Below are 12,758 nucleotides of genomic sequence, written 5' to 3'. Positions count from 1 at the left end.
AGTAGCTGTTGCCCTTATATGTATTGGGCTTTACAAATTCAATAAACTATTCAAATTTGAGTTCACGTAGTGTTTTTGATTTCATCTTGACTGCTAGTTATCAATTTACGAAATATTTTAGAGGATTGAAATAACTTGAAATTGGTAGGGGCTGTTTTTCAGAATGGTCCACAATCTCATGTTCAAACACCTCTTTCGTTGTTACAAATGTATCAGGTCGGCATTTCTTTGGCCCAACCTTTTAAACTAAAGTCAGGGGAACCAAGTCATCGTCAGTGTCATCAGAGAAAACGCTCGTTTCTCTATCGATCAGGAGCGAAACCTAAACAAATCGCGACTTTGCGACTGTCTCGTTGCTAGCCACAGTCCTAGATCTTTTGAATTTGGTCTCGTCTTGTCTTTTGAAGACAGGAGAGCAAGAATGGGGAAAGTCTCTTTTCTGGTACCCGCGCCACATTTTACGTCGCCAAGCGACAGCCAGTGCTTGCTGGCTAGGAATGGGCTTAATATGAATCTTGAATACGGTGTAGGATCACGTTGATTTTTTTGAATTGACAAAGATACGAAAGCTGAACAAAGTCATGTTTCTCAATGTAGCTGGAGCGGTTTTCAATCGAGTGTCATAAACCCCAAACCAAAGTAATCATTCTAGCCAATCTCAAAGGATACAGACGATCCAATGAACCAATTAAAACTAGAACTAAATTAGGGTGCGTTTCTTAAAGAAAATGCAAGATTGGATTCTAAAATCCAGAAACGGATTTTGCCTTTCTTTACTAAACAGATCAATCCAAGATCACTCGGATGATTGTGCATCAAAGGAACCAAAGAATCGAAACTGGGTAAGGATTCTTCGGTTCCTTTGATGCACAATCATCCGAGTGATCTTGCATTTATCAGTTTAGTCAAGAAACGCAAAATCCGTTTTCGGATTTAAGAATCCAATCTTGGATTTTCAAGAAACGCACCCTAAGCCGTGTACCTGAAGCGAAGTGCGGGAATACGAGTGTGAGCGAGTCATAGTGGATTAAAAGTAGCGCGAGTGTTTAAGCCAACCGTGTTACGAGGTAGTGTAAAACCAATTTCTTTTCGACACTCGGCTCAAATGAAAACCGCTGGTAAAGGGAGGAAAACGTTCTGCTAAATACAAATTCACTTTATGTTCCAACCCCGAAACTAGTTAATTCCATTTTCTGCTTGTTCAAAATTCGCTCTGAGCTATTTACGCACAGCAGGTAGCGTTTCATGACTGCTGGTGACCGTCAACACATCTGCCCAATTCAAGTGTTTTTTGTCTCGTCTGAAGTGCCATACAATCAAACTTGCATACAGTATTCCTAGCGCGATGTCATTTCTATCGCGTTCTCTTCCAAATTAAACATCGTGGCGCCGCCGGCAAGAACAGAAATTCTCCATGCAACTGCCTCCTCTTCTTATGGTTGTTTTGGTTTCTCTTTGCGCGTCCAAAGAACTGGGAGCGAATTCGAAGAAAGGTGACCTAATATCACAAACCACACATAGTAAGGATTAACTAAGATTACTGTTATTTCTACATGTAGTTTACAACAAAAACCCAGTTGTAGTGTTAAAACATAAAGGGAAAACTCACAAAAGCTAAGCTTTTTTAAAAGTCCCACTTGAGCTTGTTGCAGCCTTTTTAGTATGATCAATATTTATGAACCCAGTTTCCAACATTACAATTTGATAGTTAAGACTTGTGTTTTACTCGACTTGAACGCGTGGTGAGTTTGGCTCTTGTCTTGCCCCGAGGATTTTTTTCCCGGATTAGCGGGTTTTCCTCTCTACACAAAAACTAACACTTTAAATTCTCATTCGATCTCGACGCACGAACTTAACACCTTCTAAACGAGTGGATGAGAGCTCCTTCGTGTCTCCTAGATAATTATATTATTTCCATTTCATTGATATCTTAGCTATAGGGAGCCAGTCCCATCCACGATGTCAAACTTTGACAACTGCTAAACAATCAACGAGAAGTCAAACAGAAAGATGTATTAAAAATGCATTCGCTTTGTTTAGGTTTCCCAGACTCGGAAAAACCAGGTCCATTAATTTTCATGATGATGCACGTTGGCAGCTTGTAAATCTACGTACACTGTATAGGAAAAAAGAAAACACAGTTGTTAAAAAAAAAAAAAAAGAAAAAAATTGACTGGACAGTGAAACGTTTAAATGTTTAAAGTCATATCTCTTGTAACATTAGGTAAATCGTTCTTTCGAGATTTTCATGGTCATTGAGGACCAGTGAAATTCATGCATGAATGTTTATTGTGGTTTCCCCACACCTGATAACTCCTTAAGAGGTTCAAGATGCATTCAATCAGAAGCCAGGAATTGAGCCAAGCCCTAAGCCAATCCTGATGCAAAGCAATGTTGTTCTTTTCTCAGGACACCATCATCTGAAGAAACTAGTGAAGCAGGGAAGTTTTAAGAAAATAAGCAAGGAGACATTGCTGAGCGAAGTCAAAGAACATTTAGCCAGACACAGGCTGAAAGAAAAACTAATCACCAAGGAGACTAGCAAGGAAAAACAGGCGTTCGTAAGCAAGACTGACAAATTCAAAAACAAGTTTAAAGAACCAACTACAAAAGACAGGTTTACAAGGAAAAAGTTGCCGGTTAAGGTCACTTTGCAGTCACCAACGCAAAGCCCTTTAGCAACGCGACATTTTAGAATTGAACGTGCCCGACAAGCAACCTTGGTTAAGCTTCCGATCGACGGACCACGAGATTCTGATGAGGTTCTTGACGATGAGGACGCAGTCACTAGAGATAAACTGAAAGATACGATGTTGCTAGGGATCATGACGACTAAAGCCGACCCGGATTCGGATTCGGATGAACCAATCACGGACGACTCTGATGATCGTGAAAACGAGGGTGATTCTGTCCCAGGTCACGTGCGCGAAGGAGGCGATCGTGTTTCAGATGACGAAGACAAACATGACGAAGACATAGGAAGCGAAAAAGGGCATAAAGAAGAGCATGATATACCATTACCACCGGATGATGACAATGATGACAATGATGACAATGATGAAGACGAGGACAAGAATGCAGAAGATGAAGGTGGGAGAAAACCCAGTCATAGCAGTGAAGATGAAGAGCAACCCTCACATTCGTTAAAGAAGCTCGCAGAAGATAAAAATCATAAGATTACACCTTACGAAATATCAGATGTAATGAGCCAAGAATTAATGCGGATCTATGGCGGAAATGAGGATCAAACTCCCGCCATGATCGATCGAGAACGACATCTTGAGGCCCTGAATAGGTTAAGGGCGTTCTCTGCTCGACTAAGACAAAAAATGCTTCAGAGATTACGGTTGAGTTATCCAAATATATTTGGTCAAAATACAGCCTTGCTCCCTCAGTTCTATGTACCACAAACTTTGGCCATTGCTCGAGTTCCAGTCAAGACCTCTTTGTTTTTCAGCCCCACAGCTTCAATCTACGGGTCTTCCTACATTGGCCCATCAAGGAGCACTAACTTGCTATCACAGTCAAGCAATCAAGGATATAGCATCAATGTGGATGGTTTGCATGGAGTGTTTTCAAAGGCTCCAGGTTATGTTGTGAAATTCCATTCACCCGACAGCGAAGTCACGGTTGTGAAAAAGGAGCGAGTGATTAATCCGATGAAAACAACTCATGTATTACAAATAGACGCAAAATAACGAGGAAAGTAGAGGAGAGGGAAGTGAAGTAGAGGGGAGGGGACGGGAGGGGGAGAATATCTAGGAGATAAAACAGGCCATTTCCGAGTTACCTTGAGACTTTGTTTCAAAACGAGTCCTTCTGCAAAACCATTCAAATGAAAATGAGTTTTATTTGCATCAAAATGAACCTGTAGGCGGAACATATTTTCATATGACCGGTTTCGCACGGAGACTCGTTTTGACTCAGAGGCAAAAGGTAACTCGGAAATGGCCTATTAAGAAAGAACAATTTATCCTCTTGGTGAAATAAATTTATATTTCGGCAAGGAGGGAAATAAATGAAGAGACACATGTCTTTAGGAAAAACAATGTGAAGGCTGTTATTGAACCGCTAATATAAAAAAGAAAACACTTTTCCTGAAATGGTTTTCTAACAGTGGTGATCAGAAGCAAACTTAGGGGTGTAGGGAAAGTGCATGATTATGTGGTTGCAGAGTGTTCATTTCAGTTACGGCTGTAAGTTGCCAATTCCCGAGTTTGTTTGTTTGTTTGTTTGTTTTTGTTCTTTAGAAGGCTTCCGAGAAGAAATGTAAAATTTCATTATGCCGATCAATGAAAAAGACTGGTTTTCATTTGAAAGTATGAGCACATGTACGTCTGTCCGTTCTTGTCGCTGCTCTGTGATGAATTATTTGTTAAATTAATGAAGAATTCACAGTCCAGGAGCTAATCAGTTGTCCTAAAATGGGTCCTCTCCATTTACATACGCAGATAAAATAAACCTACAGCTCAAGGATTCTCCTGTGATGTATTTGAAAACGAGCGTGTGTATGTTGAGCCAAACAGTCACAGATCGTGATTACATGTTTTAATAAAATGATTCTGCGCAGTCTCAAATCTGCACAACAAGAGAACAGTTTGCGCCCTTAAGGAGTGAGGAGTCTACTCATCGCAGATCCCATCTTTGCGACTGAGGGGCACGGTTAAGCTATTTCCTCCCTACCTGTTAAGATAGAAAAATAAAATGACTTCATCAGAGAACTAACCTCTATCGATACAGCAGTCTTAAGTGGCAATGAATCTTTAAACGAATCAAGACAACCTGTCTTCAAAGCTTATCAAAAAGCTGTCAGTTAAGCCATTCTGCAATAGCTAGACGAAATCTGACGAGAAGACAAACATTTTCTCGTTTCTACCACTCCGAATCATCGGCACTTTGTCAATTGGTAGTTGAGTTGGACACTCAAATCCCACCAGCAAACATCAGGAATACTAACAGATTTTCTGTTGCTAATAATTTTCATAACGCGAAGTCAAAAATCTTTGGGCACTTGAGAGGAGAGGAGCTCGAAATAATAGTAAATAAGAAAAGTAGGTTCCAAAGATGTTTATAATAGTTTTTCTTTGCTCTGGAGATAGAAGAAAATTTTGAGTTAAGCGAGCGCAAAACGTAAGAATGGCTTACAGTACGCTCACTTTCATGCAGAGTGCTCCTAATCCGATATACCTGCCTGATGCACATGGACCCTTCCCATAAGCGAACAGGTTCCGAAGTAGACTCGTTCCCTCCAGACTTCAATGGACACTTCCCGTTTGGGTGGACAGGAGGCTTGCGGTATACGCATGCGTTTAGTAAATGAGATCTTGTTTACAAATTACGATGACATCCTTTCACGCCCTGTGGCATTTCAGATTGTACTGTACTCACGCGCTTGCGCACCACTCCTTGCTTTGTTTTCAGGGTAACAGGCTCGCCCCTTTTCAAAGCGTACACGTGTCTTCCTCTCACCACCTCCAGATCAGGTGATATGGGGCCGTTAGACACCAGCGTGCAGGTTATCCCCCTGACGTGTACCTCAAACTTTAGCGAGCATCCCAGATAGTGTATGTTCAGGGTTAACTTCGTTACCCTGGAAGGGAGGGTGGACTTGAAGTGGAGGCCATCGTCTTTTAATCGGAAGCCGCCATAACCGTAGAGAACAGCTTGCAAGAAGCCTCCAGCTCCAGTAATGAAATTCACTGCACCATAGCCGTACCTCCTCTCGGACCATACCTGCAAAATGTTCAAATTTGAAAAATTAACGTTTGAGTTACATTCTAACGTCCTCTAGAGCCTACAATCAAGCAGAGCAGCGGAATACTTACAAAAGGTAAAATCGGGCCTGAAATGCAGTAAAATTCCGGTTAGAGCCCTGGGCTTATGCAACTTCCTAAGGAGTTTTCGGTGGGTTTATAGACAAGGGGAAGGGGTTCCAGGGGGGCCTTTTAACGAGGGAGGGGTATTACCGGAATTTTACGGTAACAAATCTGCGATCTCTGACAGCATTGCCGTTTTATTTATCACGTTAACTTACTAGTTTGTTGGCGGGTAAACGCCAGCCAGTAAGATTTCAGAAGTGGCAGACAGTGGGTAGCATCATTTTAGAAATACTGTAATTGTTGCACAAATGAAAAACTATTGTTATCATCACTTCTCTACAAGGATAGGAGGAAACTCGTTCACACGGCATTGTCCGCTGCGTGCTCAAAGAAACCACTATCCCCAAAGTAACAGTCAGACAGTTACTAACAAAAAAAATTCTTTCGTGGATTGTATCTACAAACCAATACGGTTTACATTAGTTGAATTGTTTTAACAGAAACGTTTGAATCGAAAACGAAGCTGTGGAATCCAAAGCTTCGGGTGAAAATGATTGAGGCAATCGAACGCAGATTTAAGGCCACGAAAACGGAGCGTTTCGAAAACGCTCTTCAAACCGCAGGAATTTGAAAACGCCGGCTTTTCGTTTTCGTGTGGACGGAAACCATTTAGAAAACGATGGCGTCACGTACAATCATCACGTGATTTCCCTGGCCGAATTTTTCTCAAACACAAATCCAACGTATCCGGTGATTGTTGCGTTTATAAATTCCTCCGGCGTAGTGTGGACGGAAAACTTTTGATGCGTTTTCAGAGTGAAAACTCTGTTTTCGAAATCCTTCGGCGTACTGTGAACGGGGCGTAAGAGAAACTAAAGAAATTTCGTAAATTTCACAACGAGTGACAAAGGAACAGACAAATTAGACCAAAATTGGCTCCATTTAAGAACATGCTGTTCCCAGTTGTGGTCGACGGCTGATGAAACAATCGAGCGGTTGCGAGCAGAGGTGCCCTCTCCTCTCATCAGGTAGAAGGAGAAGGGAACGTCTGTCTCGCAGGGTACTCGCTTCTAGTGTTCAGTCTCTTCTCTTCTAAAACTACAAATTAGGACTTGTTAGAGTCAAAAGTAATGGGATACCTTAAAAGGACCTTGGATGTTAGCATAGTTCTTCAAGAAGGACTTTTCTGCTTTCTGTTTTTTACCAGCTTCCAGCCAGCCAATAGCAAACATAGCATGTGTCATGGCAGGGCCGCTAGGATCTGTGCGATTCTCGTAAAATGCTAAGTCATTCAAGCGAACCTGAAGAAAAAAAACTAAATGTAACACAAAATAGAAAGTAGTATTCTGTTGAGACATTTGACACCTTAATAGAGACAAAGTACACAAATACATCAAAGAAACACGAACTTTTAGATCTCTCATGATCAAACAAAAAATGCCGTAACCAGTTGCAAGTCACATATTATAGAATATGTCGAATTACTCTCGCATTTTGATTGGCTCTTGGTTGTGATCAATGGGAAGGCAGACGCATAGATGAGCTCATTGACATTTTTTTGTCTCTTTATTACATAACACTGTTCAGTAATTGGCCACTGAAGACGTCAAAATGTTCTTACCACATTTTTACGTCTTCTGTGATCAATTTCTGAGCAGACGCACGGCATCATGGAATCTACTTGTTAATCAGAGAATACATCTTGAATGCCAGCAGCAGAACAGAAGTGTTTGGCTCACAAGTGGGAATCCTTTGATGTTTCAAGCCATAACCTGTTACCGGAATTTTGGGGCAACTGAACCCCCCTTAAAGGTACTTGTGAGTTTTAACCCGACAGATGACGTAGCTCTACCGAGATCCGTGACGACTCTCTGATAGGTTGATGAATTCTCAGTAGCAAATTTTCACACTGAGGTCTCCGGCGAGAGAGGATATGATGTTGTTAAGACAGACAAACATTTAGCCATGACGTTTACCTGCTTGTCCATGTCATACATCAACGGAAAGCCTGTCAGTATCACATCTGCTTGTTTGACCCACACTGTTCGGTCGTAGCCGTCAAACTCCGGATGGTATTTATAGTGACTGTCGAAAGGAATGAACATTTTTTCCGCAATCGTTGACCACAATTCTGGAACCTCTTTGCCCAAGATATCGGCAGCTTCTTTGGCAAAGAGAAGATTTATCTTAGCCACAACGTTAGTGAAAAATGAATTGTTGACCGGATAGTGATACTCATCTGGCGGCATGACGTCATTGATGACGTATCTGTCGTTCTCAGCATCATATTCCACACGGCTTGCCCAGTACTCCGCGGTCTGGTACGCAAGCGGGTAGCCAACTTCCCGCAACCAGTAGAAATCCTTGGTAGCCTCCCAGAGCATCTTGGCTGCAAACGCGACGTCACCGGTAATGTGATTCTGGTTTTTACCGTACTTTTCCCCAGGGGAAGTCTCCAGGCCAGTATAGGAACTCTCCCAGGGAAACATAGCGCCTGATTGAAGAAAAAAGGACTGTGTATGACATTTTGTTGACAGGATAACACTTAGGTTGCAAATCTTACGCTATTTATCCATGCATCTAGCACTATAGTTACTTCCTAAGCAAATAGAGAAACAAAACGTGATGAAAGAATTGAACAAAATTGAAATTTGACGCACATAAATTCCGTACAGAAAATATTACACACAACATAAGTTACTTATGATTAATAACTTAATCTTCTAGAACTTTTTTCCTGGTGCTGATAGTATAAGTCTAGCTTACCCAAAACCATTTTTTAGTTAACCTTCTTTCTTTAATCTGGTAAGCAAATCATAGACAGACAGACAGACAGGTAAACAGACAGACAGACAGACAGACAGACAGATAGACAGACAAACAGACAGACAGGCTCATGGCTGGATAAATGGATGGATGGATGGATGGATAGATAATGGACAGACAAAATGAACGGATAGATTGGTAGACATTTTGCGCAAAAATTGTGAGGACTTTTTTTTTTTTACCTTTATATCCATACTCCTTGGCGATTCTGCGCGCAGCCGGCAACCTGTTCTTACGATATCTCATGGAACTTCTGGCCAAGTCTGGATGAAGCAGCACTAGAGGAGGGTACATCCAAATATCCTGATCCCAGAATGTATGCCCCATGTACTCCTCTCCACCCGGTAGACCCCCGGGGCTTAATCCGTACGGCCAATCATGTCGGGTGGAGCTTAGGATGTAGTACATACTACCGTACACTGCCTGTGCCATCTCTAGATCACCTTCAATGTCGATCCGACCAGTGTCCCATATTTCTTTCCAAGCCGCTTTGTGCTCTGTAAGCAGCTTTTCTTTCACGCTAGGAAAGAAAAATTGAACATCAAGCCAACGTTTCTAGCAGTCCTCCAAAGCTAGGTGGAATCAATGACAACAAAATTAACCATCCGCCCGCCACCGGTTTCTTCCCCTTTCACCACCTCGCCGGTCAGTTAACTGATGATTTCTTGGTACCGAGTTCTTTACTAGGAAACAGTCGATTTAGATTGTTAGACGCTTTCGCTAAGTAAAAGCTCGAAGAAAATAAGTAATAAATTGCATTCTTCGTTTTCCGATTTTGCTCTAATTCTGCTCGAAGTTTCTATCCTTACCCTTTCACTGTGGGAAAGCCCTTATGTGCTTTTGACGTCACTGGTGGGTTCATCCGCTTTTAATGAAATTTTCACACCGAAATGGTCTTCTGTTGTTAAGATCTGCTCACGAAAGTATAAAATTGTGAACCCTCTTACACATGATAGAGTTCACCACCCCTGAAAGTTTTGGACCTTTTTTCTACAATAATGTTGGGCTCGTTATTAACGATTCATTAAGAGCTGCGAAATAACGTATAATTTATGGGTATACATAATATATTGAAGATTTTGACTTTTTTGGACGTTTCGGTCTCTCTTTTGAAACCATCGTTTGTTGATAGCTTTCAATGGTTTATCATATATCCGTATAGGTGGTCTATTGATTAAATTGGAAAAATCCCCGACAATTTAGAGCTAAAAGGGTTAAACGCATGTTCTTAATAAGATCATTTAATCTCAATCTTGAAACGCTCTAAACATAACACACAGGAAGAGATTTCTGTCTTTTGTGTTTGACTGATAGACAGAAAATAGCTGTTAACTTCAAAAAATTCAAAAAACTAAACGACGTGACTGATCTACAAAACTCACAGCATAGCTTCGTCCCATTGATTCAGAGCTTCAACGAGCGGGTTGAACTTCGTGTCCAGGTTTGTCGCTATTGAAGTGATGTAGTACCAGGTCTGCTCCTTTGGGCTGGCTTTGATGGTTAGAGGATTATTGGAATCTGGGTACTTCCATACAATGGCCACGTTTGGGCGCATACTTCCATATTCTTCTGTCTGGTTTACCTGATCAAAGAGAAAGAAAAAAAATTGAAATTGGTTTTCTGTTTGGCCCTGTTTTCGCGCAAAGGCGTTTTCTAAGCTGTTACACAGCCTCACGTTTTAGAACTGCACGTCACGCTGACATGGACCGTGACATGACTGTGACAAGCGGGTAAGATAACCCTTCACCAGGCCGGAGCAAGACCGAGTAGCAGACTAGATTGGAAAATACCTTTATGAAGACCCTCTCTAGGCTCGTCACGCAATCACGTTCGTGAGGGAGAAGATTGCGTGACAAGCGTGACAAGCCCAAAGAGAGTCCGCGCAGTGGGCTACATGGAAAGAGACAAGGCCTTATCCTCATGTATTTTGTGTCAATCTGTGATAAATGAATATTTTTCGGGATGAAACAAAGGGAAAGGAAACTCTAATGGCAAGAAGCCGGCTTTGTATTTATCTCAGGAAATCCGAAAGATGATCTCACATGCAAAGCAAAATAAAATCTACATTGAACAATAGAATCGTTTGTACATTGTGTTGCCTGCACTGCTCTGTCACGTCTACAAGTGCCAGAAATAGATCAACATTAAACAATAGTCAATGGATTTGTTTGTCAACCGTGCCATGAACCGGTCACATTTTCGCATTTTTCCAACCGAGATATTATTTTTTGTTACATGAAAACAAAACTATTAAGGCTGGTTTTCACTAGAGCATAAGCACAAGCACAAGCACAAGCATAAGCATAAGCACAAGTGAAAACAGCCACGACATAAACATAAGCATAAGCAGAAACATAAGAAGAACGAACCCACTTATTTGTCTTGTGCAGTTTTCACTAGTAACGCGCTCGACATAAGCATAAGCATAAGCACAAGAAAAACGGAACTGCACAAGACAAATGAGTGGGTTCGTTCTTCTTATGTTTCTGCTTATGCTTATGTTTATGTCGTGGCGGTTTTCACTTTTGCTTATGCTTATGCTTGTGCTTGTGCTTATGTTCTAGTGAAAACTAGCCTTTAGAGATAAACATACCAAGCCAGTGGCGGCGAGTGCTTCACTTCGGTAGGATTCGGTCATGAAGAAATGAATGTCCCTTGTAATATATCCCATGTTTGGAATAAGGCTCATCGAGAAATTCCTGTTCGCATCATTCTTGGCAGTGATTTCCACAACCAAGAGATTCTTTCTGGTCCTGTGCGCGTAGATCCTTTGCTCCACGGTCAAATTCACGGCCTTAAACCATTTGTAGAACACTCCCTCGCTCACGTCCAGCGCGTACGAGGATTCTCCTTTGATGCCACTGATTTTGAAATTGATGGAAGCCGTGGAAGGGATTCGCGCTCGATGAGCGTGCTGATACAAATTTATCGGGTAAATGGGGTACTTCTTGGGGTAAGCTCTGCCACTATAGACCCCAGACACGTGCACGCTATCGCTGTAGATCACTGTTCCAACGTAGCCATTCGCAACAGATGGCATGAAGTTACCATGCTTGCTATAACGTATGCTTGTTCGGCTGTGTTGATCAGGCAGTTCATCTGTGACGAAACGAGTCGGTGTGCCTTCGGCAGAGGAAGAACGGACTATTGATATAGCGCTGACCAACGCAAGACCAAGCAACACGCTGCAACTTAGGTTCATGTCGAGAAGAGAAGATCGGGCTTATGTTCTGCTCTCAATGAGTCTAACTTCGCAGCAGATGATCTACGACTACCTCCCTGTGAAACAGGAAAGGTAGGGTTACCAAAATTCATAAGCGGGACAAGCTCTTGATCTTAGTTGAGGTAACTTATTACCAATGGCTAACAGCCGGCCGTGTGGTGAACTGACCGAGAGAGATCTGGGTATAGCTCTCTGGGATATATGAGAGAGATATGAGAGATAAGAGCTTACCTGTGGCACGAAATGTTTTGCGGGAGTTTAATTTTGCGGATGGGCGATTTTTTGTATTTTGCGGGAACTAATTTTTGCGATTGTGAAAGACTAGCTTTTGGAGCGGGGTGTCAATTTTTGCAATTTTCAGACAGTCGCGTTGTATTTGAAAAAAAAAAAAAGAAAAGAAAGAAAAGAAAAGGACGGAGGTGCTCGTTGTACATTTTAGGGTTTAAAAACGCGGCCTTGGTGCTTCTTAGGGTGCTCAGTCTCATAAGGTCCACAGCAGAAGCTTTTACGGTACCTTTTAGGGTATCGAACGGAAACCATATACAGGAGATAATGTGTTATATAAGAATTGTACCTCTTAGGAGTGAAAAGAACTTTCAAGCCACGCCCACAAAACAGGATGTTGGTACCCAGGCCTCCTAGGGATTCTTTTCAAAATTTCCGACGAGCATCTCAGTTCTTTTTGCTATGGGAGTCCCCCCTGGATTAAGAGGACCCCATATCTAGCAGACACCATCTATTAAGTGGACATCAGCTTGAGTCCCAAAATTTTCTTCCCACATTTATTATAAAATAAACCTGCGTTCAGCGGACATCTCTGTAAAGCGGACGCGGAAACCAATATTAAGCCATTTTTTTTTTTTTTGGAACAAAACCTGCCGATAAGCGGA

The 12,758-nt window shown here is 41.8% G+C and overlaps 2 protein-coding genes across 4 annotated transcripts; one reads left to right on the top strand and one right to left on the bottom strand.

Annotated features, from left to right (window-relative positions):
• Positions 1 to 113: 113 nt before the first annotated feature.
• Positions 114 to 4,144, top strand: LOC145483452 (uncharacterized). Its single transcript, XM_081461957.1, has 2 exons — positions 114 to 1,520; positions 2,410 to 4,144. The coding sequence occupies exons 1-2, from the start codon at positions 1,415 to 1,417 to the stop codon at positions 3,696 to 3,698; spliced, it is 1,395 nt and encodes a 464-aa protein (XP_081318083.1). The 5' UTR covers positions 114 to 1,414; the 3' UTR covers positions 3,699 to 4,144.
• A 92-nt stretch (positions 4,145 to 4,236) lies between these two features.
• Positions 4,237 to 12,456, bottom strand: LOC145483443 (protein-glucosylgalactosylhydroxylysine glucosidase-like). Of its 3 annotated transcripts, none has more exons than XR_014048921.1 (7): positions 11,239 to 12,456; positions 10,028 to 10,227; positions 8,828 to 9,165; positions 7,796 to 8,313; positions 6,959 to 7,120; positions 5,188 to 5,733; positions 4,237 to 4,683 (listed from the first exon to the last, which is right to left on the bottom strand). XR_014048921.1 is itself a non-coding variant. In XM_081461951.1 (7 exons), the coding sequence occupies exons 1-7, from the start codon at positions 11,845 to 11,847 to the stop codon at positions 4,669 to 4,671; spliced, it is 2,187 nt and encodes a 728-aa protein (XP_081318077.1). In that variant the 5' UTR covers positions 11,848 to 12,455; the 3' UTR covers positions 4,237 to 4,668. The 3 variants fall into 3 exon arrangements, 1 of the variants encoding a protein (XP_081318077.1); XR_014048922.1 differs by having other exon boundaries at positions 4,237 to 4,679; XM_081461951.1 differs by having other exon boundaries at positions 5,389 to 5,733; positions 11,239 to 12,455.
• Between the last annotated feature and the right edge of the window lie 302 nt (positions 12,457 to 12,758).

Source organism: Orbicella franksi, chromosome 4, assembly GCF_964199315.1.
Source record: "Orbicella franksi chromosome 4, jaOrbFran1.1, whole genome shotgun sequence".
NCBI classification, from domain to species: domain Eukaryota; kingdom Metazoa; phylum Cnidaria; class Anthozoa; order Scleractinia; family Merulinidae; genus Orbicella; species Orbicella franksi.
The sequence above is the reverse complement of the archived record's forward strand: the minus strand, read 5'-3'. Positions and strand labels throughout refer to the sequence as shown.

Excerpts from the sequence above, each read along its gene's own strand:
- LOC145483452 (XM_081461957.1), top strand. The coding sequence starts at position 1,415 with ATGCAACTGCCTCCTCTTCTTATGGTTGTTTTGGTTTCTCTTTGCGCG. Across the intron at positions 1,521-2,409 it reads AATATCACAAACCACACATA|GACACCATCATCTGAAGAAA; the intron begins GTAAGGATTAAC and ends TTCTTTTCTCAG.
- LOC145483443 (XM_081461951.1), bottom strand. The coding sequence starts at position 11,847 with ATGAACCTAAGTTGCAGCGTGTTGCTTGGTCTTGCGTTGGTCAGCGCT. Across the intron at positions 8,314-8,827 it reads CAAGGAGTATGGATATAAAG|GCGCTATGTTTCCCTGGGAG; the intron begins GTAAAAAAAAAA and ends TTCTTCAATCAG. Across the intron at positions 7,121-7,795 it reads TGTATGACATGGACAAGCAG|GTTCGCTTGAATGACTTAGC; the intron begins GTAAACGTCATG and ends TTTTTTCTTCAG.